The 23,407-nt window shown below is 38.7% G+C and overlaps 5 protein-coding genes across 5 annotated transcripts; all 5 read right to left on the bottom strand.

Annotated features, from left to right (window-relative positions):
- Window positions 1–6,631: 6,631 nt before the first annotated feature.
- On the bottom strand, window positions 6,632–7,253 carry LOC139448143 (uncharacterized). Its single transcript, XM_071229662.1, has 2 exons — window positions 7,172–7,253; window positions 6,632–7,026 (listed from the first exon to the last, which is right to left on the bottom strand). Exons 1-2 carry the CDS (start codon window positions 7,251–7,253, stop codon window positions 6,632–6,634), a joined length of 477 nt encoding a protein of 158 aa, XP_071085763.1.
- A 1,907-nt stretch (window positions 7,254–9,160) lies between these two features.
- Window positions 9,161–9,782, bottom strand: LOC139448145 (uncharacterized). Its single transcript, XM_071229663.1, has 2 exons — window positions 9,701–9,782; window positions 9,161–9,555 (listed from the first exon to the last, which is right to left on the bottom strand). Exons 1-2 carry the CDS (start codon window positions 9,780–9,782, stop codon window positions 9,161–9,163), a joined length of 477 nt encoding a protein of 158 aa, XP_071085764.1.
- Window positions 9,783–11,687: 1,905 nt separating this feature from the next.
- Window positions 11,688–12,309, bottom strand: LOC139448146 (uncharacterized). Its single transcript, XM_071229664.1, has 2 exons — window positions 12,228–12,309; window positions 11,688–12,082 (listed from the first exon to the last, which is right to left on the bottom strand). The coding sequence occupies exons 1-2, from the start codon at window positions 12,307–12,309 to the stop codon at window positions 11,688–11,690; spliced, it is 477 nt and encodes a 158-aa protein (XP_071085765.1).
- Window positions 12,310–14,211: 1,902 nt separating this feature from the next.
- LOC139448148 (uncharacterized) lies at window positions 14,212–14,833 on the bottom strand. The gene is made up of 2 exons (XM_071229666.1): window positions 14,752–14,833; window positions 14,212–14,606 (listed from the first exon to the last, which is right to left on the bottom strand). The coding sequence occupies exons 1-2, from the start codon at window positions 14,831–14,833 to the stop codon at window positions 14,212–14,214; spliced, it is 477 nt and encodes a 158-aa protein (XP_071085767.1).
- A 1,915-nt stretch (window positions 14,834–16,748) lies between these two features.
- LOC139448147 (uncharacterized) lies at window positions 16,749–17,371 on the bottom strand. The gene is made up of 2 exons (XM_071229665.1): window positions 17,290–17,371; window positions 16,749–17,143 (listed from the first exon to the last, which is right to left on the bottom strand). Exons 1-2 carry the CDS (start codon window positions 17,369–17,371, stop codon window positions 16,749–16,751), a joined length of 477 nt encoding a protein of 158 aa, XP_071085766.1.
- Window positions 17,372–23,407: the final 6,036 nt, after the last annotated feature.

The following is a 23,407-nucleotide window of genomic DNA, read 5'->3' as shown; positions in this document are numbered from 1 at the left end:
ACACCTTCCAGCACCCATCATCTCTGGATCAGCTGTTCACCTCGGATTATGCAGTTGTTGGAGGAGTTGGCTGTCATCTTCCGCATCAGATGGTAGACTTGGGTATCTGAAAACAATAAAACGGGTAATTAGAAATCTCGGTAAATGTGTTCACAACAATATCATTTTATTTTGTTCAATTCTAAAATTCAGTGTGATACCAATATTGCAATGTTTGCAGGGGACTGAAAAAGAGCACAGTTCATATTTACCTAATGTCAGGATCTCTTTCACTGCATTGTCGTGGGCAATAAGGAGTCGTCTCAGCTTGATGGCAACTTGAACTGGATCCATGTTCTAGGGCCTTCGGACACAACACTAGAATGCAGTCGGATGTAATACTACAGGAATTCAGTAGCGCCAAATTTAGATAATTGGAAAGTAGATGTGTTCGTTCTCACGGATTGAGATGCAGTGAAGGACTCCACTTACTTACTTACTTACTTTGGAGATTTAACGTGCGCTTTCCGACTGATGCGTATTTCGCACACGGGCCCGGCCAGGCCATTTAATGTGTTTCCGAAAGGGGCGAGGGTGGTCTGTGCAACCCAAGAGGGGGCTTTAGGGGTTGCTTATATAGAATTTGGGAATTTTGAGATTTGGAATAGATGCTGATGGGGTTGGGGAGGAGAACTAAGGGAGCTGGGTATGGTGGATGATTGTTTGTTTATGTGATTTTGATTTGGTAGGTTATTATGGTTTTAGATGCGTTTTATTAGTTCCGTTTTTATTAAGAATACGCCTAAGGCCTTGAAGTTTTCTAGTTTATTTTGTGGGTTTAGTATTGCTTCTAGAGTGAGAGCCTTGTTTAGATTGAGGGTGGTTTGTAATGCGGTTCGATGTGTTAGGTAGTGTGTGCAGTGGATGAGTGCGTGTTCTGGGGTTTCTGGTTGTTTGCAGTGTGGGCAGTTACCTGTAGTGTGTTTTTTAAAATTTTTTAGGTGGTTATTTAGGTTGGTGTGTCCTGTTTGGAGTTTAGTGATTACTCTGTCGATTTTTTTTGATGGATGGAGAATTTTTGGTTTGGTTAGTGGTTTGCTGAGCACTCTTTTGATTTTGCTATTTGAGTTTAGATATAGGTTATGCCATTTTTTTGTGATTTTTTGTTTGTTTACACTTTTAATTTCTGTTTTTGAGATGGGTAAGTTTAAGCTTATTTCTGGGATTTTAAGGGATAGTTTAGCTGCTTTATCGGCGTTTTCATTACCGTATATTCCTACGTGGGCGGGTATCCACAAGAAGGTTATTTGTTTGCCTGCTTTTGTTAGGTCGTTGGAGCTTTTAAGTATTTGATTTATTAATTTAGGTCGGTTTTTAGTATTTTTGTTTTGGAGGGCTTGTAGTCCACTTAGGGAGTCAGTAAGTATTAGGATTTTTTGGTTGTTTTTGGATTCTTGATTGTGGAGGGCTGAGGCCATGCCCATTAGTTCGGCCGTGAATATTGATTGGTTATTTGGGAGTCGGAAGGATTGTGTGGTTTTAGTTGGTTGTGTGGTATGGACTCCGAAACCCGTGTGTTTGGAGGTCGGATCTGAGGATCCGTCCGTGTAAATGTGACACCAATTTGGCCAATTTTTGTGTATGTATGCTAGTGTGGTAGTTTTAGCTATGTTTGGGTCGGTTTGTTTATTTATTTGGCTAGCTAGTGTTGTGTCTATTTTGGGTATTTTAAGTTTAGGGGTGAAGATATTTGATTGTTTGCAGTTTTGTTTAAGATTTTTAATTTGGTGTTCATTTAGGTAGTTTGTTATTCTTTGGGATATTGGGGTAAGTAAGGGGTGTTTACGAGCTAGAGCTTGGTTTTTAGGGCTGATGTTTTGGTTTATTAAGTTTTGGATGAGAGGGTTTGATTGGGACGCGGCCCAGAAATTTAAGCTTAGCTGTTCCCTGCGTAGACTTAGTGGCATTTCTCCTGTTAAGGCCTGAAGTGAGGTGTAGGAGGTGCCATGTTGGGTGCGTGTAATGAGTTTGAGAGCCTGATATTGTATTGAGTCAAGTTTTTTGGATAGAGAGTTGTTTAGGGTGTTGTATATGGCGCAGCCGTAGTCTAGTTTTGATCTAATTAGGGATATGTAGAGAGAGAGGAGAGTATCTTTGGAGGCTCCCCAGTTAGAGCCAGTTAGGCATCTTAGGGTGTTTAGGTCTTTACTGCATTTAGTTGTTAGGTTTTGGATGTGAGCATCCCAGGTGAGATGTTCATCGAAAATAAGTCCTAAGAATTTGGTTTGTTTTTGAAATTTGATTGTTTGGTTGTTTAGCTGGAGGATTGGGGAGGCGGGTTTCATGTTTTTATGTTTGAATACTATTCCTGTTGTTTTTTCTGAGTTAAGGGAGAAGCCCCATTTGTCAGCCCATTGTTGTATTTTATTAAGAGATTTTTGGAGTAGATTTGTGGCCATTTTCATGCTTTTAGTGCGGATCCAGATGGCTCCATCATCCGCGAATTTTGATGTGTTTACTTTAGGGGATAGACCCTCGAATAGATCGTTTATCATTATATTGAAGAGGGTGGGGCTGAGGATACTGCCCTGTGGAGTGCCATTTTCTAGGGGACATTGGTCCGATAGAGTTTGGTCTATACACACGGTTATTTTACGATTGTTTAGGTAGTCCTGGATGTAGTTTATTATCTGACCTTTGAGTCCTATTTTTTTAAGTTTTTGTATTAGCCCATCGTGCCATACCATGTCGAAAGCTTTAGAGAAGTCTAAGAAGATGCCTGTGGTATATTGTTTATTTAGTTGTCCTGTCTTAATATCTTGTTCTAGTCGGGCGAGGTTATCTAGGGTTGAGCGGCCAGGAGTGAAACCGCTTTGATCTGGGTTTATGGTGTTATTTTGGGTTAAGTAATGTTGTAATCTATTTTTAACCATTGATTCCATTACTTTACATAAGTTTGAAGTTAGGGATATTGGTCTATATGAGTTAGCTTGATTAGCTGGTTTATTAGGTTTAGGGATTGGTATGACTAGGGCCTGTTTCCAGGGTGTAGGAACCTGTCCGTTTAGGTAGATGAGATTGTATAGTTTGAGTACTGCCTGGAGCAGTTTTAGGGGGAGTTTTTTAATTATTTGGTAAGAGGTTAGGTCTAATCCTGGGGCTGTGCCCTTTTTCCTGTTTTGGATTACGTAGAGGAGCTCCTCCATTGTGTAGGGTTGATTTATTTCTAGATTGTTATTGTTTGGTTCTTTTGTGGGTTTGTTTTCTGTTTTAAGTTTATCTTGGAATTTTTGGCTGAAGTTGCTGTTACTGCTAACGGCCGAAAAGTGGTTGGCGAGATTATTTGCTTTTTGGGCGGGGTTGGTTGAGTTGTTAATGTTAGGGTTTTTTTTTTGTCGTTTTAAGCCTCTAATGGCGTGGATTTTGCGCCAGACCGTTCTGGCATCTGTACGGTTATTTATACCTTCGCAGAATTTTTTCCAGTCTCTACTTTTGGCTATTTGGACTAGTTTTTGAACCTGGTGGTTTAGTTCGTGGGCTATGTTTAAATATTTGTAGTCGCGTTTCGCTTTATTGAAGGCTGATTTACGTTTTCGTCTAGTCTGTTCTATTTCCTCATTCCACCATGGTACCGTCGGTTTGCCTGTCTTAGATACTTTGAAGGGGATGGAGGTTTTGGCTGCGTTTATTATATAGTCTGTTAGGTTTTTACAATAGGTTTCTGGATCATTATTTTCTATTTCGTTTAAGTTAGCTTCGTTGCAGATATCTTGGAATTGGTCCCAGTTAGCTTTGTTGTAATGGAATTTTGGTTCTTGGTTTTCTGTTTGGATTGGTACGTTTGTATTTCCTATGGTTATGTTTATGGGGAAGTGGTCGCTACCTAGCGGGACGTCGTGCACTTCCCATTGAGTGCTTTGGGCTAGATCTGCGGTGCATATGGTTAGGTCGATAGCCGACATTTTTTGGTTTATCTTATCGTACCTCGTGGGTTGGTTGCTATTAAGGAGTACTAGGTCGTTTGTTTCTATCCATTCGGAGATTAATTTGCCATGATTATCTATTTTATCATCTATGCTCCATGTAGGATGGTGAGCGTTAAAGTCTCCTAGGAATATAGTAGATTTATCGCTTATTTTGAGTAGTTTGTTTAGATCCTCAGGTTGGACTTTTTGTTCCGCCCAGTGGTAAATATTTATGATGTTTATGTTTCGGTTATTTAATGTGATTTTAATGCCGTTGGCTTCTAGGTTTGGCGTGTCTATTTTTATTTCTTCGTAATTTATATCTTCCCTGATAAATATGATTAGTCCTCCTGCGGCTCTTCTTGTTTTCGGTTTAGCTCTGTCAGTTCTAACTGAGTTGTAGTTAGGTAGTGTGAATTTCGATTTTTTTGAGAATTTGGTTTCCTGTATACAAGCAATGTGAGGGCCTTTATTTAGTTTAAATTTAGTTTTTAGTTCATGGCCGTGGGAGGTGAGTCCGTTGGCGTTCCACTGAAAAATATTTAGTCCTTCGAATATTGGGTTCGGGTGATTGGTGATTTAGTTTTTAGTTTTTATTTTATTCGGTGAGTTCTTTTAGATGGAGGTTAAAGAGGAAGAAGGGAAGATCGGTTAATTTTAGATTGAAAGCTACTTTGTGGAAGGATTCCATACTAGCTTTTGGTGAGTTTTGACTATGCATATATGCTAGGAGTAAGGTGAGGTTATTTAGGTTTGGGGTGTTGGCTGGTTGGGAAGTTTGGTTTGTTTTAGTTGGAGTAGTGTCTATTGTTTCCTCAGTAGTGGAGAAATCTTCGTCATGGGTTGGATTAGGTTTAGCTGGTTGAGTTTCCATGGGGGAGGCATGTGATGTGAAGGACTCCAGTCCGTGCAAAACATTTATACTGACCCTTAGTATAAACATAGTAGTAGAGATTTATAGATCAAAGAGAGCATTTTCGAAGCCAGTGGCGAGATCAAAGCTACACTACAACTTCATTCGGCTTTGATCCGAAAGGAATCTCACTGTCCACTTGAGAAACCAATCAACTTCTTGTCAAAACAAGTTTCCGTATAAAGGGAGAGGTCTGAGAAGAGTTCAACCAATCTAGTCCTGTTATCTCCAGGGATTATCAATCATTGTTAATTGATTAAATCGGGATTGATCAAACGGTGCAGTACATTGTGTTACTTAAAAATCCGATGTGGTTACTTTCGCTTCCACAGAAACCAAGTCACAGAAACTTCTATCAGCTTGGAAATCGTCTGATGCTTCTCTGAACGTTTAGTTTCAATTAAAAAACCCGAGAAAACCATGTCCACATTCCTAAAAAAAATCCTTAATCAGGTAGACAAAGGCAAAGTGAATACATGTACAGTCAAATCTGGAACTTATTGTACACATCTGTTGGAGGTCGTAAATGCTATGTTAATCTGACCATTTTCCCAACCAGTCTTACATGATCGAAATACAGCACGTATGTTTTGAAGCATTTCAAATACTATTTTTGATGAATACCATCATCATGGTATAATTGAAGCAGCTCATTTGGCTTAAGTATCTGGATATTTACCATCTTAGAAGCTTTTGGGTGGACGTCGGGTACTTAAAAGGTTACTATATAAATAAATAAATAGGCATGTACAATAAAGTTTATGTATGTTAAATGATCTAGAGACATCATCTTCAGTGTATAACTGTCATGTTTTGGGGAGAATTACAAAGTACGGTGTCATGATTTATATCTTTGAATACAGAATGCTGTTAAAGCACATGATGGAAATTGGAGTATGTTGCTAGATATACATAAGCACGTTGTTAGCATTGTTTTTGAAAGATGCCCACTGTTTCATGTCAGGATATTCTGATCTTTACTTTTTAGTGCTTTCAGGGGAATAGTATTCATCAAGTGCTGACTTGGATCAAACATGTTATTTGGCCTGTGTTGATATCAATGTTTCAATTTCCTTTTGTTTTGCATGCTGTATGCATTGACACTTTTTAACATGTATGACTCTCTCCTTAAGCACTTGGGCATGTACATTTCAAAAGGAAAGAGAAACAATTAAATGCTCTGATAATATGAAATTCAACCTGGCATATATCTCTCTCAGATGAATATCATATGGGGTTGTGGTTCGTCTGTCTAAATCCTTTTGCTATAGGATCGGCATGGATACGGGCAAACGAATTGCTACGCTCCAAACTGTATTTAATGTTATGGTGCAACCATTACCTTGGAATCTCTTCTTCTCCATCAATACCTAATGTGTTTCATTTCAATTGATTAGTCTGTATCTTTTCCTATTTCAAAGAATAGATTAAGGACGATATCTTCGAATGATTGCCATACTCAGAACCAAGTAAAATGATCGAAGGCTTGGTATTGTGAGATACCATCTCAAATTAACCTTTTCTCTCTCTCTCTCACAAACTTTCTATACGAATGATGTCTTCAAGATGTCGTGAGCGTGTCAGCAACTGATCAAGATTATAATATCGACTTCATTATTTATTTCCTCAGCATATTCATCAACAAACAAATGTGGTTTACAATATAAGAGGATGCCCTTTGCACACTGTCAGGCAACATTTGTGTACAATTACAAAAAATGAATAACAAGGTAAATGCAGCACTAGTTGATGTGGATGGGACTTGTGATTTCTCTTAGGCGTTTCTATGAAGTGCACTGTCGTCTACAGACAAAGCTCGACTGAGAGTCGTCATATCGTAGCTGCTGTCGTTGCTGTATAGGTCTCCCTGGTCTTCGTCGTCCTCACTATATGAGCTGTCGGACAAGAGTTCCGTGAAGGAAGCTTCATCGTCATTGAAAGAGGTATCTCCATTCCAGTCCGCCTCCGAATCACTCTCTCCAGAAGCATCTTTGGTGATGGCGTTTACACAGGCTTGCACCTCTTGCCACTTGAGTTGTCTGTAGATGGTAAACATCTCCTTGACACCTTCCAGCACCCATCGTCTCTGGATCAGCTGTTCACCTCGGATTATGCAGTTGTTGGAGGAGTTGGCTGTCATCTTCCGCATCAGATGGTAGACTTGGGTATCTGAAAACAATAAAACGGGTAATTAGAAATCTCGGTAAATGTGTTCACAACAATATCATTTTATTTTGTTCAATTCTAAAATTCAGTGTGATACCAATATTGCAATGTTTGCAGGGGACTGAAAAAGAGCACAGTTCATATTTACCTAATGTCAGGATCTCTTTCACTGCATTGTCGTGGGCAATAAGGAGTCGTCTCAGCTTGATGGCAACTTGAACTGGATCCATGTTCTAGGGCCTTCGGACACAACACTAGAATGCAGTCGGATGTAATACTACAGGAATTCAGTAGCGCCAAATTTAGATAATTGGAAAGTAGATGTGTTCGTTCTCACGGATTGAGATGCAGTGAAGGACTCCAGTCCGTGCAAAACATTTATACTGACCCTTAGTATAAACATAGTAGTAGAGATTTATAGATCAAAGAGAGCATTTTCGAAGCCAGTGGCGAGATCAAAGCTACACTACAACTTCATTCGGCTTTGATCCGAAAGGAATCTCACTGTCCACTTGAGAAACCAATCAACTTCTTGTCAAAACAAGTTTCCGTATAAAGGGAGAGGTCTGAGAAGAGTTCAACCAATCTAGTCCTGTTATCTCCAGGGATTATCAATCATTGTTAATTGATTAAATCGGGATTGATCAAACGGTGCAGTACATTGTGTTACTTAAAAATCCGATGTGGTTACTTTCGCTTCCACAGAAACCAAGTCACAGAAACTTCTATCAGCTTGGAAATCGTCTGATGCTTCTCTGAACGTTTAGTTTCAATTAAAAAACCATGTCCACAATCCTAAAAAAAATCCTTAATCAGGTAGACAAAGGCAAAGTGAATACATGTACAGTCAAATCTGGAACTTATTGTACACATCTGTTGGAGGTCGTAAATGCTATGTTAATCTGACCATTTTCCCAACCAGTCTTACATGATCGAAATACAGCACGTATGTTTTGAAGCATTTCAAATACTATTTTTGATGAATACCATCATCATGGTATAATTGAAGCAGCTCATTTGGCTTAAGTATCTGGATATTTACCATCTTAGAAGCTTTTGGGTGGACGTCGGGTACTTAAAAGGTTACTATATAAATAAATAAATAGGCATGTACAATAAAGTTTATGTATGTTAAATGATCTAGAGACATCATCTTCAGTGTATAACTGTCATGTTTTGGGGAGAATTACAAAGTACGGTGTCATGATTTATATCTTTGAATACAGAATGCTGTTAAAGCACATGATGGAAATTGGAGTATGTTGCTAGATATACATAAGCACGTTGTTAGCATTGTTTTTGAAAGATGCCCACTGTTTCATGTCAGGATATTCTGATCTTTACTTTTTAGTGCTTTCAGGGGAATAGTATTCATCAAGTGCTGACTTGGATCAAAAATGTTATTTGGCCTGTGTTGATGTCAATGTTTCAATTTCCTTTTGTTTTGCATGCTGTATGCATTGACACTTTTTAACATGTATGACTCTCTCCTTAAGCACTTGGGCATGTACATTTCAAAAGGAAAGAGAAACAATTAAATGCTCTGATAATATGAAATTCAACCTGGCATATATCTCTCTCAGATGAATATCATATGGAGTTGTGGTTCGTCTGTCTAAATCCTTTTGCTATAGGATCGGCATGGATACGGGCAAACGAATTGCTACGCTCCAAACTGTATTTAATGTTATGGTGCAACCATTACCTTGGAATCTCTTCTTCTCCATCAATACCTAATGTGTTTCATTTCAATTGATTAGTCTGTATCTTTTCCTATTTCAAAGAATAGATTAAGGACGATATCTTCGAATGATTGCCATACTCAGAACCAAGTAAAATGATCGAAGGCTTGGTATTGTGAGATACCATCTCAAATTAACCTTTTCTCTCTCTCTCTCACAAACTTTCTATACGAATGATGTCTTCAACATGTCGTGAGCGTGTCAGCAACTGATCAAGATTATAATATCGACTTCATTATTTATTTCCTCAGCATATTCATCAACAAACAAATGTGGTTTACAATATAAGAGGATGCCCTTTGCACACTGTCAGGCAACATTTGTGTACAATTACAAAAAATGAATAACAAGGTAAATGCAGCACTAGTTGATGTGGATGGGACTTGTGATTTCTCTTAGGCGTTTCTATGAAGTGCACTGTCGTCTACAGACAAAGCTCGACTGAGAGTCGTCATATCGTAGCTGCTGTCGTTGCTGTATAGGTCTCCCTGGTCTTCGTCGTCCTCACTATATGAGCTGTCGGACAAGAGTTCCGTGAAGGAAGCTTCATCGTCATTGAAAGAGGTATCTCCATTCCAGTCCGCCTCCGAATCACTCTCTCCAGAAGCATCTTTGGTGATGGCGTTTACACAGGCTTGCACCTCTTGCCACTTGAGTTGTCTGTAGATGGTAAACATCTCCTTGACACCTTCCAGCACCCATCGTCTCTGGATCAGCTGTTCACCTCGGATTATGCAGTTGTTGGAGGAGTTGGCTGTCATCTTCCGCATCAGATGGTAGACTTGGGTATCTGAAAACAATAAAACGGGTAATTAGAAATCTCGGTAAATGTGTTCACAACAATATCATTTTATTTTGTTCAATTCTAAAATTCAGTGTGATACCAATATTGCAATGTTTGCAGGGGACTGAAAAAGAGCACAGTTCATATTTACCTAATGTCAGGATCTCTTTCACTGCATTGTCGTGGGCAATAAGGAGTCGTCTCAGCTTGATGGCAACTTGAACTGGATCCATGTTCTAGGGCCTTCGGACACAACACTAGAATGCAGTCGGATGTAATACTACAGGAATTCAGTAGCGCCAAATTTAGATAATTGGAAAGTAGATGTGTTCGTTCTCACGGATTGAGATGCAGTGAAGGACTCCAGTCCGTGCAAAACATTTATACTGACCCTTAGTATAAACATAGTAGTAGAGATTTATAGATCAAAGAGAGCATTTTCGAAGCCAGTGGCGAGATCAAAGCTACACTACAACTTCATTCGGCTTTGATCCGAAAGGAATCTCACTGTCCACTTGAGAAACCAATCAACTTCTTGTCAAAACAAGTTTCCGTATAAAGGGAGAGGTCTGAGAAGAGTTCAACCAATCTAGTCCTGTTATCTCCAGGGATTATCAATCATTGTTAATTGATTAAATCGGGATTGATCAAACGGTGCAGTACATTGTGTTACTTAAAAATCCGATGTGGTTACTTTCGCTTCCACAGAAACCAAGTCACAGAAACTTCTATCAGCTTGGAAATCGTCTGATGCTTCTCTGAACGTTTAGTTTCAATTAAAAAACCATGTCCACAATCCTAAAAAATCCTTAATCAGGTAGACAAAGGCAAAGTGAATACATGTACAGTCAAATCTGGAACTTATTGTACACATCTGTTGGAGGTCGTAAATGCTATGTTAATCTGACCATTTTCCCAACCAGTCTTACATGATCGAAATACAGCACGTATGTTTTGAAGCATTTCAAATACTATTTTTGATGAATACCATCATCATGGTATAATTGAAGCAGCTCATTTGGCTTAAGTATCTGGATATTTACCATCTTAGAAGCTTTTGGGTGGACGTCGGGTACTTAAAAGGTTACTATATAAATAAATAAATAGGCATGTACAATAAAGTTTATGTATGTTAAATGATCTAGAGACATCATCTTCAGTGTATAACTGTCATGTTTTGGGGAGAATTACAAAGTACGGTGTCATGATTTATATCTTTGAATACAGAATGCTGTTAAAGCACATGATGGAAATTGGAGTATGTTGCTAGATATACATAAGCACGTTGTTAGCATTGTTTTTGAAAGATGCCCACTGTTTCATGTCAGGATATTCTGATCTTTACTTTTTAGTGCTTTCAGGGGAATAGTATTCATCAAGTGCTGACTTGGATCAAACATGTTATTTGGCCTGTGTTGATGTCAATGTTTCAATTTCCTTTTGTTTTGCATGCTGTATGCATTGACACTTTTTAACATGTATGACTCTCTCCTTAAGCACTTGGGCATGTACATTTCAAAAGGAAAGAGAAACAATTAAATGCTCTGATAATATGAAATTCAACCTGGCATATATCTCTCTCAGATGAATATCATATGGAGTTGTGGTTCGTCTGTCTAAATCCTTTTGCTATAGGATCGGCATGGATACGGGCAAACGAATTGCTACGCTCCAAACTGTATTTAATGTTATGGTGCAACCATTACCTTGGAATCTCTTCTTCTCCATCAATACCTAATGTGTTTCATTTCAATTGATTAGTCTGTATCTTTTCCTATTTCAAAGAATAGATTAAGGACGATATCTTCGAATGATTGCCATACTCAGAACCAAGTAAAATGATCGAAGGCTTGGTATTGTGAGATACCATCTCAAATTAACCTTTTCTCTCTCTCTCTCACAAACTTTCTATACGAATGATGTCTTCAACATGTCGTGAGCGTGTCAGCAACTGATCAAGATTATAATATCGACTTCATTATTTATTTCCTCAGCATATTCATCAACAAACAAATGTGGTTTACAATATAAGAGGATGCCCTTTGCACACTGTCAGGCAACATTTGTGTACAATTACAAAAAATGAATAACAAGGTAAATGCAGCACTAGTTGATGTGGATGGGACTTGTGATTTCTCTTAGGCGTTTCTATGAAGTGCACTGTCGTCTACAGACAAAGCTCGACTGAGAGTCGTCATATCGTAGCTGCTGTCGTTGCTGTATAGGTCTCCCTGGTCTTCGTCGTCCTCACTATATGAGCTGTCGGACAAGAGTTCCGTGAAGGAAGCTTCATCGTCATTGAAAGAGGTATCTCCATTCCAGTCCGCCTCCGAATCACTCTCTCCAGAAGCATCTTTGGTGATGGCGTTTACACAGGCTTGCACCTCTTGCCACTTGAGTTGTCTGTAGATGGTAAACATCTCCTTGACACCTTCCAGCACCCATCGTCTCTGGATCAGCTGTTCACCTCGGATTATGCAGTTGTTGGAGGAGTTGGCTGTCATCTTCCGCATCAGATGGTAGACTTGGGTATCTGAAAACAATAAAACGGGTAATTAGAAATCTCGGTAAATGTGTTCACAACAATATCATTTTATTTTGTTCAATTCTAAAATTCAGTGTGATACCAATATTGCAATGTTTGCAGGGGACTGAAAAAGAGCACAGTTCATATTTACCTAATGTCAGGATCTCTTTCACTGCATTGTCGTGGGCAATAAGGAGTCGTCTCAGCTTGATGGCAACTTGAACTGGATCCATGTTCTAGGGCCTTCGGACACAACACTAGAATGCAGTCGGATGTAATACTACAGGAATTCAGTAGCGCCAAATTTAGATAATTGGAAAGTAGATGTGTTCGTTCTCACGGATTGAGATGCAGTGAAGGACTCCAGTCCGTGCAAAACATTTATACTGACCCTTAGTATAAACATAGTAGTAGAGATTTATAGATCAAAGAGAGCATTTTCGAAGCCAGTGGCGAGATCAAAGCTACACTACAACTTCATTCGGCTTTGATCCGAAAGGAATCTCACTGTCCACTTGAGAAACCAATCAACTTCTTGTCAAAACAAGTTTCCGTATAAAGGGAGAGGTCTGAGAAGAGTTCAACCAATCTAGTCCTGTTATCTCCAGGGATTATCAATCATTGTTAATTGATTAAATCGGGATTGATCAAACGGTGCAGTACATTGTGTTACTTAAAAATCCGATGTGGTTACTTTCGCTTCCACAGAAACCAAGTCACAGAAACTTCTATCAGCTTGGAAATCGTCTGATGCTTCTCTGAACGTTTAGTTTCAATTAAAAAACCATGTCCACAATCCTAAAAAATCCTTAATCAGGTAGACAAAGGCAAAGTGAATACATGTACAGTCAAATCTGGAACTTATTGTACACATCTGTTGGAGGTCGTAAATGCTATGTTAATCTGACCATTTTCCCAACCAGTCTTACATGATCGAAATACAGCACGTATGTTTTGAAGCATTTCAAATACTATTTTTGATGAATACCATCATCATGGTATAATTGAAGCAGCTCATTTGGCTTAAGTATCTGGATATTTACCATCTTAGAAGCTTTTGGGTGGACGTCGGGTACTTAAAAGGTTACTATATAAATAAATAAATAGGCATGTACAATAAAGTTTATGTATGTTAAATGATCTAGAGACATCATCTTCAGTGTATAACTGTCATGTTTTGGGGAGAATTACAAAGTACGGTGTCATGATTTATATCTTTGAATACAGAATACTGTTAAAGCACATGATGGAAATTGGAGTATGTTGCTAGATAAACATAAGCACGTTGTTAGCATTGTTTTTGAAAGATGCCCACTGTTTCATGTCAGGATATTCTGATCTTTACTTTTTAGTGCTTTCAGGGGAATAGTATTCATCAAGTGCTGACTTGGATCAAAAATGTTATTTGGCCTGTGTTGATGTCAATGTTTCAATTTCCTTTTGTTTTGCATGCTGTATGCATTGACACTTTTTAACATGTATGACTCTCTCCTTAAGCACTTGGGCATGTACATTTCAAAAGGAAAGAGAAACAATTAAATGCTCTGATAATATGAAATTCAACCTGGCATATATCTCTCTCAGATGAATATCATATGGGGTTGTGGTTCGTCTGTCTAAATCCTTTTGCTATAGGATCGGCATGGATACAGGCAAACGAATTGCTACGCTCCAAACTGTATTTAATGTTATGGTGCAACCATTACATTGGAATCTCTTCTCCATCAATACCTAACGTGTTTCATTTCAATTGATTAGTCTGTATCTTTTCCTATTTCAAAGAATAGATTAAGGACGATATCTTCGAATGATTGCCATACTCAGAACCAAGTAAAATGATCGAAGGCTTGGTATTGTGAGATACCATCTCAAATTAACCTTTTCTCTCTCTCTCTCACAAACTTTCTATACGAATGATGTCTTCAAGATGTCGTGAGCGTGTCAGCAAATGATCAAGATTATAATATCGACTTCATTATTTATTTCCTCAGCATATTCATCAACAAACAAATGTGGTTTACAATATAATAGGATGCCCTTTGTACACTGTCAGGCAACATTTGTGTACAATAACAAAAAATGAATAACAAGGTAAATGCAGCACTAGTTGATGTGGATGGGACTTGTGATTTCTCTTAGGCGTTTCTATGAAGTGCACTGTCGTCTACAGACAAAGCTCGACTGAGAGTCGTCATATCGTAGCTGCTGTCGTTGCTGTATAGGTCTCCCTGGTCTTCGTCGTCCTCACTATATGAGCTGTCGGACAAGAGTTCCGTGAAGGAAGCTTCATCGTCATTGAAAGAGGTATCTCCATTCCAGTCCGCCTCCGAATCACTCTCTCCAGAAGCATCTTTGGTGATGGCGTTTACACAGGCTTGCACCTCTTGCCACTTGAGTTGTCTGTAGATGGTAAACATCTCCTTGACACCTTCCAGCACCCATCGTCTCTGGATCAGCTGTTCACCTCGGATTATGCAGTTGTTGGAGGAGTTGGCTGTCATCTTCCGCATCAGATGGTAGACTTGGGTATCTGAAAACAATAAAACGGGTAATTAGAAATCTCGGTAAATGTGTTCACAACAATATCATTTTATTTTGTTCAATTCTAAAATTCAGTGTGATACCGATATTGCCATGTTTGCAGGGGACTGAAAAAGAGCACAGTTCATATTTACCTAATGTCAGGATCTCTTTCACTGCATTGTCGTGGGCAATAAGGAGTCGTCTCAGCTTGATGGCAACTTGAACTGGATCCATGTTCTAGGGCCTTCGGACACAACACTAGAATGCAGTCGGATGTAATACTACAGGAATTCAGTAGCGCCAAATTTAGATAATTGGAAAGTAGATGTGTTCGTTCTCACGGATTGAGATGCAGTGAAGGACTCCAGTCCTTGCAAAACATTTATACTGACCCTTAGTATAAACATAGTAGTAGAGATTTATAGATCAAAGAGAGCATTTTCGAAGCCAGTGGCGAGATCAAAGCTACACTACAACTTCATTCGGCTTTGATCCGAAAGGAATCTCACTGTCCACTTGAGAAACCAATCAACTTCTTGTCAAAACAAGTTTCCGTATAAAGGGAGAGGTCTGAGAAGAGTTCAACCAATCTAGTCCTGTTATCTCCAGGGATTATCAATCATTGTTAATTGATTAAATCGGGATTGATCAAACGGTGCAGTACATTGTGTTACTTAAAAATCCGATGTGGTTACTTTCGCTTCCACAGAAACCAAGTCACAGAAACTTCTATCAGCTTGGAAATCGTCTGATGCTTCTCTGAACGTTTAGTTTCAATTAAAAAACCCGAGAAAACCATGTCCACAATCCTAAAAAATCCTTAATCAGGTAGGCAAAGGCAAATTGAAGACATGTACAGTCAAATCTGGAACTTATTGTACACATCTGTTTGAGGTCGTAAATGCTATGTTAATCTGACCATTTTCCCAACCCGTCTTACATGATCGAAATACAGCACGTATGTTTTGAAGCATTTCAAATACTATTTTTGATGAATACCATCATCATGGTATAATTGAAGCAGCTCATTTGGCTTAAGTATCTGGATATTTACCATCTTAGAAGCTTTTGGGTGGACGTCGGGTACTTAAAAGGTTACTATATAAATAAATAAATAGGCATGTACAATAAAGTTTATGTATGTTAAATGATCTAGAGACATCATCTTCAGTGTATAACTGTCATGTTTTGGGGAGAATTACAAAGTACGGTGTCATGATTTATATCTTTGAATACAGAATACTGTTAAAGCACATGATGGAAATTGGAGTATGTTGCTAGATAAACATAAGCACGTTGTTAGCATTGTTTTTGAAAGATGCCCACTGTTTCATGTCAGGATATTCTGATCTTTACTTTTTAGTGCTTTCAGGGGAATAGTATTCATCAAGTGCTGACTTGGATCAAAAATGTTATTTGGCCTGTGTTGATGTCAATGTTTCAATTTCCTTTTGTTTTGCATGCTGTATGCATTGACACTTTTTAACATGTATGACTCTCTCCTTAAGCACTTGGGCATGTACATTTCAAAAGGAAAGAGAAACAATTAAATGCTCTGATAATATGAAATTCAACCTGGCATATATCTCTCTCAGATGAATATCATATGGGGTTGTGGTTCGTCTGTCTAAATCCTTTTGCTATAGGATCGGCATGGATACGGGCAAACGAATTGCTACGCTCCAAACTGTATTTAATGTTATGGTGCAACCATTACCTTGGAATCTCTTCTTCTCCATCAATACCTAATGTGTTTCATTTCAATTGATTAGTCTGTATCTTTTCCTATTTCAAAGAATAGATTAAGGACGATATCTGCGAATGATTGCCATACTCAGAACCAAGTAAAATGATCGAAGGCTTGGTATTGTGAGATACCATCTCAAATTAACCTTTTCTCTCTCTCTCTCACAAACTTTCTATACGAATGATGTCTTCAAGATGTCGTGAGCGTGTCAGCAAATGATCAAGATTATAATATCGACTTCATTATTTATTTCCTCAGCATATTCATCAACAAACAAATGTGGTTTACAATATAATAGGATGCCCTTTGCACACTGTCAGGCAACATTTGTGTACAATAACAAAAAATGAATAACAAGGTAAATGCAGCACTAGTTGATGTGGATGGGACTTGTGATTTTTCTTAGGCGTTTCTATGAAGTGCACTGTCGTCTACAGACAAAGCTCGACTGAGAGTCGTCATATCGTAGCTGCTGTCGTTGCTGTATAGGTCTCCCTGGTCTTCGTCGTCCTCACTATATGAGCTGTCGGACAAGAGTTCCGTGAAGGAAGCTTCATCGTCATTGAAAGAGGTATCTCCATTCCAGTCCGCCTCCGAATCACTCTCTCCAGAAGCATCTTTGGTGATGGCGTTTACACAGGCTTGCACCTCTTGCCACTTGAGTTGTCTGTAGATGGTAAACATCTCCTTGACACCTTCCAGCACCCATCGTCTCTGGATCAGCTGTTCACCTCGGATTATGCAGTTGTTGGAGGAGTTGGCTGTCATCTTCCGCATCAGATGGTAGACTTGGGTATCTGAAAACAATAAAACGGGTAATTAGAAATCTCGGTAAATGTGTTCACAACAATATCATTTTATTTTGTTCAATTCTAAAATTCAGTGTGATACCAATATTGCCATGTTTGCAGGGGACTGAAAAAGAGACACAGTTCATATTTACCTAATGTCAGAATCTCTTTCACTGCATTGTCGTGGGCAATAAGGAGTCGTCTCAGCTTGATGGCAACTTGAACTGGATTCATTTTCTAGGGCCTTCGGACACAACACTAGAATGCAGTCGGATGTAATACTACAGGAATTCAGTAGCGCCAAATTTAGATAATTGGAAAGTAGATGTGTTCGTTCTCACGGATTGAGATGAAGTGAAGGACCTCAGTCCGTGCAAAACATTTATACTGACCCTTAGTATAAACATAGTAGTAGAGATTTATAGATCAAGGAGAGCATTTTCGAAGCCAGTGGCGAGATCAAAGCTACACTACAACTTCATTAGGCTTTGATCGGAAAGGAATCTCGCTGTCCACTTGAGAAACCAATCAACTTCTTGTCAAAACAAGTTTCCGTATAAAGGGAGAGGTCTGAGAAGAGTTCAACCAATCTAGTCCTGTTATCTCCAGGGATTATCAATCATTGTTAATTGATTAAATCGGGATTGATCAAACGGTGCAGTACATTGTGTTACTTAAAAATCCGATGTGGTTACTTTGTGGCCGCGTCCCAATCAAACCCTCTCATCCAAAACTTAATAAACCAAAACATCAGCCCTAAAAACCAAGCTCTAGCTCGTAAACACCCTCTTACTTACCCCAAGATCCCAAAGAATAACAAACTACCTAAATGAACACCAAATTAAAAATCTTAAACAAAACTGCAAACAATCAAATATCTTCACCCCTAAACTTAAAATACCCAAAATAGACACAACACTAGCTAGCCAAATAAATAAACAAACCGACCCAAACATAGCTAAAACTACCACACTAGCATACATACACAAAAATTGGCCAAATTGGTGTCACATTTACACGGACGGATCCTCAGATCCGACCTCCAAACACACAGGTTTCGGAGTCCATACCACACAACCAACTAAAACCACACAATCCTTCCGACTCCCAAATAACCAATCAATATTCACGGCCGAACTAATGGGCATGGCCTCAGCCCTCCACAATCAAGAATCCAAAAACAACCAAAAAATCCTAATACTTACTGACTCCCTAAGTGGACTACAAGCCCTCCAAAACAAAAATACCAAAAACCGACCTAAATTAATAAATCAAATACTTAAAAGCTCCAACGACCTAACAAAAGCAGGCAAACAAATAACCTTCTTGTGGATACCCGCCCACGTAGGAATATACGGTAATGAAAACGCCGATAAAGCAGCTAAACTATCCCTCAAAATCCCAGAAATAAGCTTAAACTTACCCATCTCAAAATCAGAAATTAAAAGTGTAAACAAACAAAAAATTACAAAAAAATGGCATAACCTATATCTAAACTCAAATAGCCAAATCAAAAGAGTGCTCAGCAAACCACTAACCAAACCAAAAATTCTCCATCCATCCAAAAATATCGACAGAGTAATCACTAAACTCCAAACAGGGCACACCAACCTAAATAACCACCTAAAAAAATTTAAAAAACACACTACAGGTAACTGCCCACACTGCAAACAACCAGAAACCCCAGAACACGCACTCATCCACTGCACACACTACCTAACACATCGAACCGCATTACAAACCACCCTCAATCTAAACAAGGCTCTCACTCTAGAAGCAATACTAAACCCACAAAATAAACTAGAAAACTTCAACGCCTTAGGCGTATTCTTAATCAAAACGGAACTAATAAAACGCATCTAAAACCATAATAACCTACCAAATCAAAATCACAAAAACAAACAATCATCCACCATACCCAGCTCCCTTAGTTCTCCTCCCCAACCCCATCGGCATCTATTCCAAATCTCAAAATTCCCAAATTCTATATAAGCAACCCCTAAAGCCCCCTCTTGGGTTGCACAGTCCACCCTCGCCCCTTTCGGAAACACATTAAATGGCCTGGCCGGTCCGTGTGCGAAATACGCATCAGTCGGAAAGCGCACGTTAAATCTCCAAAGTGTGTAAGTCAGTAAGGAGCCCATCACTTCATCTCAATCCGTGAGAACGAACACATCTACTTTCCAATTATCTAAATTGGGCGCTACTGAATTCCTGTAGTATTACATCCGACTGCATTCTAGTGTTGTGTCCGAAGGCCCTAGAAAATGAATCCAGTTCAAGTTACCATCAAGCTGAGACGACTCCTTATTGCCCACGATGGTATTTATGAATACCATCATCATGGTATAATTGAAGCAGCTCATCTTAAGTATCTGGATATTTACCATCTTAGAAGCTTTTGGGTGGACGTCGAGTACTTAAAAGGTTACTATATAAATAAATAGGCATGTACAATAAAGTTTATGTATGTTAAATGATCTAGAGACATCATCTTCAGTGTATAACTGTCATATCTTTGGGAGAATTACAAAGCACGGTGTCATGATTTATATCTTTGAATACAGAATGCTGTTAAAGCACATGATGGAAATTGGAGTATGTTGCTAGATAAACATAAGCACGTTGTTAGCATTGTTTTTGAAAGATGCCCATTGTTTCATGTCAGGATATTCTGATCTTTACTTTTTAGTGCTTTCAGGGGAATAGTATTCATCAAGTGCTGACTTGGATCAGAAATGTTATTTGGCCTGTGTTGATGTCAATGTTTCAATTTCCTTTTGTTTTGCATGCAGTGTGCATTGACAATTTTTAACATGCATGACTCTCCTTAAGCACTTGGGCATGTACATTTCAAAAGGAAAGAGAAACAATTAAATGTTTCATATCAGGCTACGCGGATTCATACAGTTTGCAAATTGGTTTTTCGATTCATACCTCAATGAACCAAAAACATTACACAGTCAATCCTTAAATAAATATAGAGTATATACAAAAACATCTTTGCCGAGCATGCATGCATATTAATACAGATTTACTAGGGTTGTAATATATGTGCAATTCAGAAAGAGGTAGAGTTACTTGATAGGTTTAAACAATGACATGATGATTTTACAGAATTTGGACAGTTTTCTCAATGTTCCTAGTCGTAAATTATTTAAAAATAAAAGAGAAAGTAATATCAACTGGGAAATCCTGCGATGTTTCTCTTAACGTTTAGTTTTAATGCATAATAGCGACAAAACAATTTCCATAATTATAAGAAATTTCTACTAAAGTAGGCGAAGTAGGTGTATTGAATATGGTGTTCCACAGTCACCTGAGGGACCGCTGTTCGCTGTGGTGAGTGACCCTTAGGTGTGGCAGAACATGATTGTGGGTTCGTATCTCGGTTCACTCTGATTATGTTTCTTGGTTTGTCAGTACCATATCCATGTTCGTGGGTGACTAAAAGTGAAAAGTCAATCGGTTTTCTTACACATGAAGTAAATTGACATGCCGCCGTGTCACTGAGATACTGGCCAAGGCAGCGTTCTTGTGAGTGGACTGGTTGAAAACCTTTTTACAGGAAATATATCAAGAAGAAGAAGATGTTTATTTCTCAAGAATCACCTAGGTGACATAAAGAAGTTGACAAGCGACACATTGTATACAAAGAAATGAGGCAATAGTTAGTGGAGCATACACAGTCCATATTTTACATACCGGGCTAGTCGTAAGAGGAGAGGTTTATAAGAACAAGCCATAAGTGAATTTCTTTTCCAGTATTTGTATATTTACAATAATATAATGGGAGATATTTATTTCTTAAATGATCTAATTCATGGCATTTCAAGAAGAGCACAGGACGTAAAAGTGTTTTATCGTCGCCCATCCATATAACCAATCAGCAAAGAGACCAACTGTTGTTTAAAATTGTTATGATCCATAAATGTAGACTGAACATTCTTTTCTGGACATGTCCTTCTTAGTTTCAACAAAATCAGCAAATGCGCTGTCATGTGACTGGATTTCTGATTTCTTGATTCTCTGGTTTGTTTACATGTCGTGAGTACTGCAGTGCGGCGTCAGACAACACGTACTTTTTAATGCAGAGATGGGTGCTTCCGTTGGGAAGATTATGCTTTCCCTTTTCACGAACACCTGGAGTCATCACTGAATTTCAGTGATCCATTCATATATTTCCACCACTATTTTACCTTTTACGCCAAATGGAATCTGTTTCGACGGATCATCGAGACTGGTTACTCTATGGCCTTGACGTTTATATTTCCTAAAGCAAAGGTGTCATTTAATATTTAACTAGAAAAGGTCAGTTTTGTACAGTGGACACGATGTAGACCTGTTTGACATCTGTAGGAAGATTTGGAAGGCAATAACATTGTTTCATGCACGGGAAACGACAATGCGAAAGTTGCAGAAAATGCTAATTATTTAGTAACCGATTTTCGTAATATACACAAAATGAAAATGACTGTCATACTGATAATACCCCCCAAGGTACAATACGCGTAGACATACTTTCATTTCCCATTTATCTGATCAGTAATAGGATCGATCAACCATTTCAGACCCAGAATTAAACTTCACTTATTGCCCGGACTTTATTGGAAGACTGCGACTTTGGTATTAAAACAGATATTACCCCAATTGATTTTACACAGTTCAGAGCTCTTGCCACGCCATCTTTCACAATCCGATATGTTCATGGCACAGATTTTGTGATATTTAAGGTCAAGGTGTTTTGGTAAATCTGAATACCACCTTGTTGGCATGCTATGGGGCTATATGAGGTCCCGTTGATCGGTTTGTATGTAGTTAATGCAGAAGAGCAGAAACACTATATATGTGCCATACTTTGTAATTTACAAAAAAGGTAATGGATGCTTTGAAAGTGAATGCCCCTTTGGGCTTTCGCGAGACAAATACTTTACAATAACACATATATACGCTCCCCAAAAAGAAACGCATTTGTGAATTTGCACAAATATATTTTGCTATGTTCAAAGAAGGATAACCCATTTAAAACAACATTATTTGCAGCCAGATTGCACAAATGCAAAATGTCAGTAATCACAAATATGACAAGGAAAGTTCCATGATGAAGTCAGATTACAAGTGGGCGTTGTTCTCAGTACCTATTGTGACCACCACCTGATGAAGTCTTTGGATCCGAGCTTGTGGAATCTTATCCCACTCGTCCTGCAACGCGTGTCACGGGTGTCTGGAGTGACATTGACCTACCTGTCTGTAATGTTATGCGGGTTATCTTCAATCACAGGTAACTCTTGTATCTTTTAAAGATAGACTCACTGACTGGGAGCAATCTAGGTTAATCACCCATCTTGGACAACATGGCCTTTCGTGCGGGGGGACATTACACTGTCCATCGAGGTCGACCCACAAATGCCCCCCCCCCCCCCCCCCCCCCCCCTCCCGTTTTGTACATATACATATTTGATTGCAATGCGGTTTTAAATAAGCGGTATCACTGCTCACGATTCCTTCACATTGCAAACAGTTCTTTCTCCACGACATGACAATTTGTACTATCTGACGCAGACGCATAACTGTTAAAAATGGTGCGTTTTGACACGCTGAAACCTTTCCATGAACTTAAAGTGCCACTTCTTTTGTAAGAATGTTATAATCTAACACCCGTTTTGAAAAAAACAATTGAAATTGACTCTTTCCATGCGGTTTTTTTGGGGTGTGTATGCTAAAATAACAATAGGTATATACAGCGGATACAACATATCTTATTGAGGAAATAATAGTAAAGTTAATAATGATGCGTCTGTAATATACCTTTTCACTTAGAGTCAGATGGGTTTGTTGAGTAAAGGGGTCACTTATCATATTGAATTACAATGAGTTAAGAGTGAGTGAGTTGGGTTTAGCGCCGCTTTTAACAGTATTCCAGTTTTATCACGGCGTGTCAGCTTAATATGAGAGGAAAATCCCGAGGTGATGCAGGTCTGAGACGTTTACTATTTCGTTGAAACACGGGTATGGTGCTGACAAACCTAGAAACATACTCGAGGCGAACCCGGATTCGCGTCCACAATCATAGGTTTCTGGTGTGCCCAAGGGACTAACAAAATTACCCATCATCTTTAAATTGAAATACAAAGTGTAATATACAAATTCCTTTGCTTCTTCTTTCAAATACATTCTTAATTCTACCCGCATATAGTCTTGAAAGTGCTAACACTGAATGTTTATATATATCATAGTCACTATAACTAAAATGTTTGCACCGACATTATT

This window comes from Haliotis cracherodii, unplaced genomic scaffold (genome assembly GCF_022045235.1).
Source record: "Haliotis cracherodii isolate W230 unplaced genomic scaffold, xgHalCrac1.p SCAF_7, whole genome shotgun sequence".
Lineage (NCBI taxonomy): Eukaryota > Metazoa > Mollusca > Gastropoda > Lepetellida > Haliotidae > Haliotis > Haliotis cracherodii.
Note: the sequence above shows the minus strand (reverse complement) of the source record. Positions and strands in the feature narration are given on the sequence as shown.

Bases quoted from the DNA above. Each gene is read 5' to 3' on its own strand.
- LOC139448147 (XM_071229665.1), bottom strand. From the start codon at position 17,371: ATGAATCCAGTTCAAGTTGCCATCAAGCTGAGACGACTCCTTATTGCC. The intron at 17,144-17,289 runs GTAAATATGAAC...TATTGTTTTCAG, and splicing joins GAAAGAGATTCTGACATTAG to ATACCCAAGTCTACCATCTG.
- LOC139448146 (XM_071229664.1), bottom strand. From the start codon at position 12,309: ATGGATCCAGTTCAAGTTGCCATCAAGCTGAGACGACTCCTTATTGCC. The intron at 12,083-12,227 runs GTAAATATGAAC...TATTGTTTTCAG, and splicing joins GAAAGAGATCCTGACATTAG to ATACCCAAGTCTACCATCTG.
- LOC139448143 (XM_071229662.1), bottom strand. From the start codon at position 7,253: ATGGATCCAGTTCAAGTTGCCATCAAGCTGAGACGACTCCTTATTGCC. The intron at 7,027-7,171 runs GTAAATATGAAC...TATTGTTTTCAG, and splicing joins GAAAGAGATCCTGACATTAG to ATACCCAAGTCTACCATCTG.
- LOC139448145 (XM_071229663.1), bottom strand. From the start codon at position 9,782: ATGGATCCAGTTCAAGTTGCCATCAAGCTGAGACGACTCCTTATTGCC. The intron at 9,556-9,700 runs GTAAATATGAAC...TATTGTTTTCAG, and splicing joins GAAAGAGATCCTGACATTAG to ATACCCAAGTCTACCATCTG.
- LOC139448148 (XM_071229666.1), bottom strand. From the start codon at position 14,833: ATGGATCCAGTTCAAGTTGCCATCAAGCTGAGACGACTCCTTATTGCC. The intron at 14,607-14,751 runs GTAAATATGAAC...TATTGTTTTCAG, and splicing joins GAAAGAGATCCTGACATTAG to ATACCCAAGTCTACCATCTG.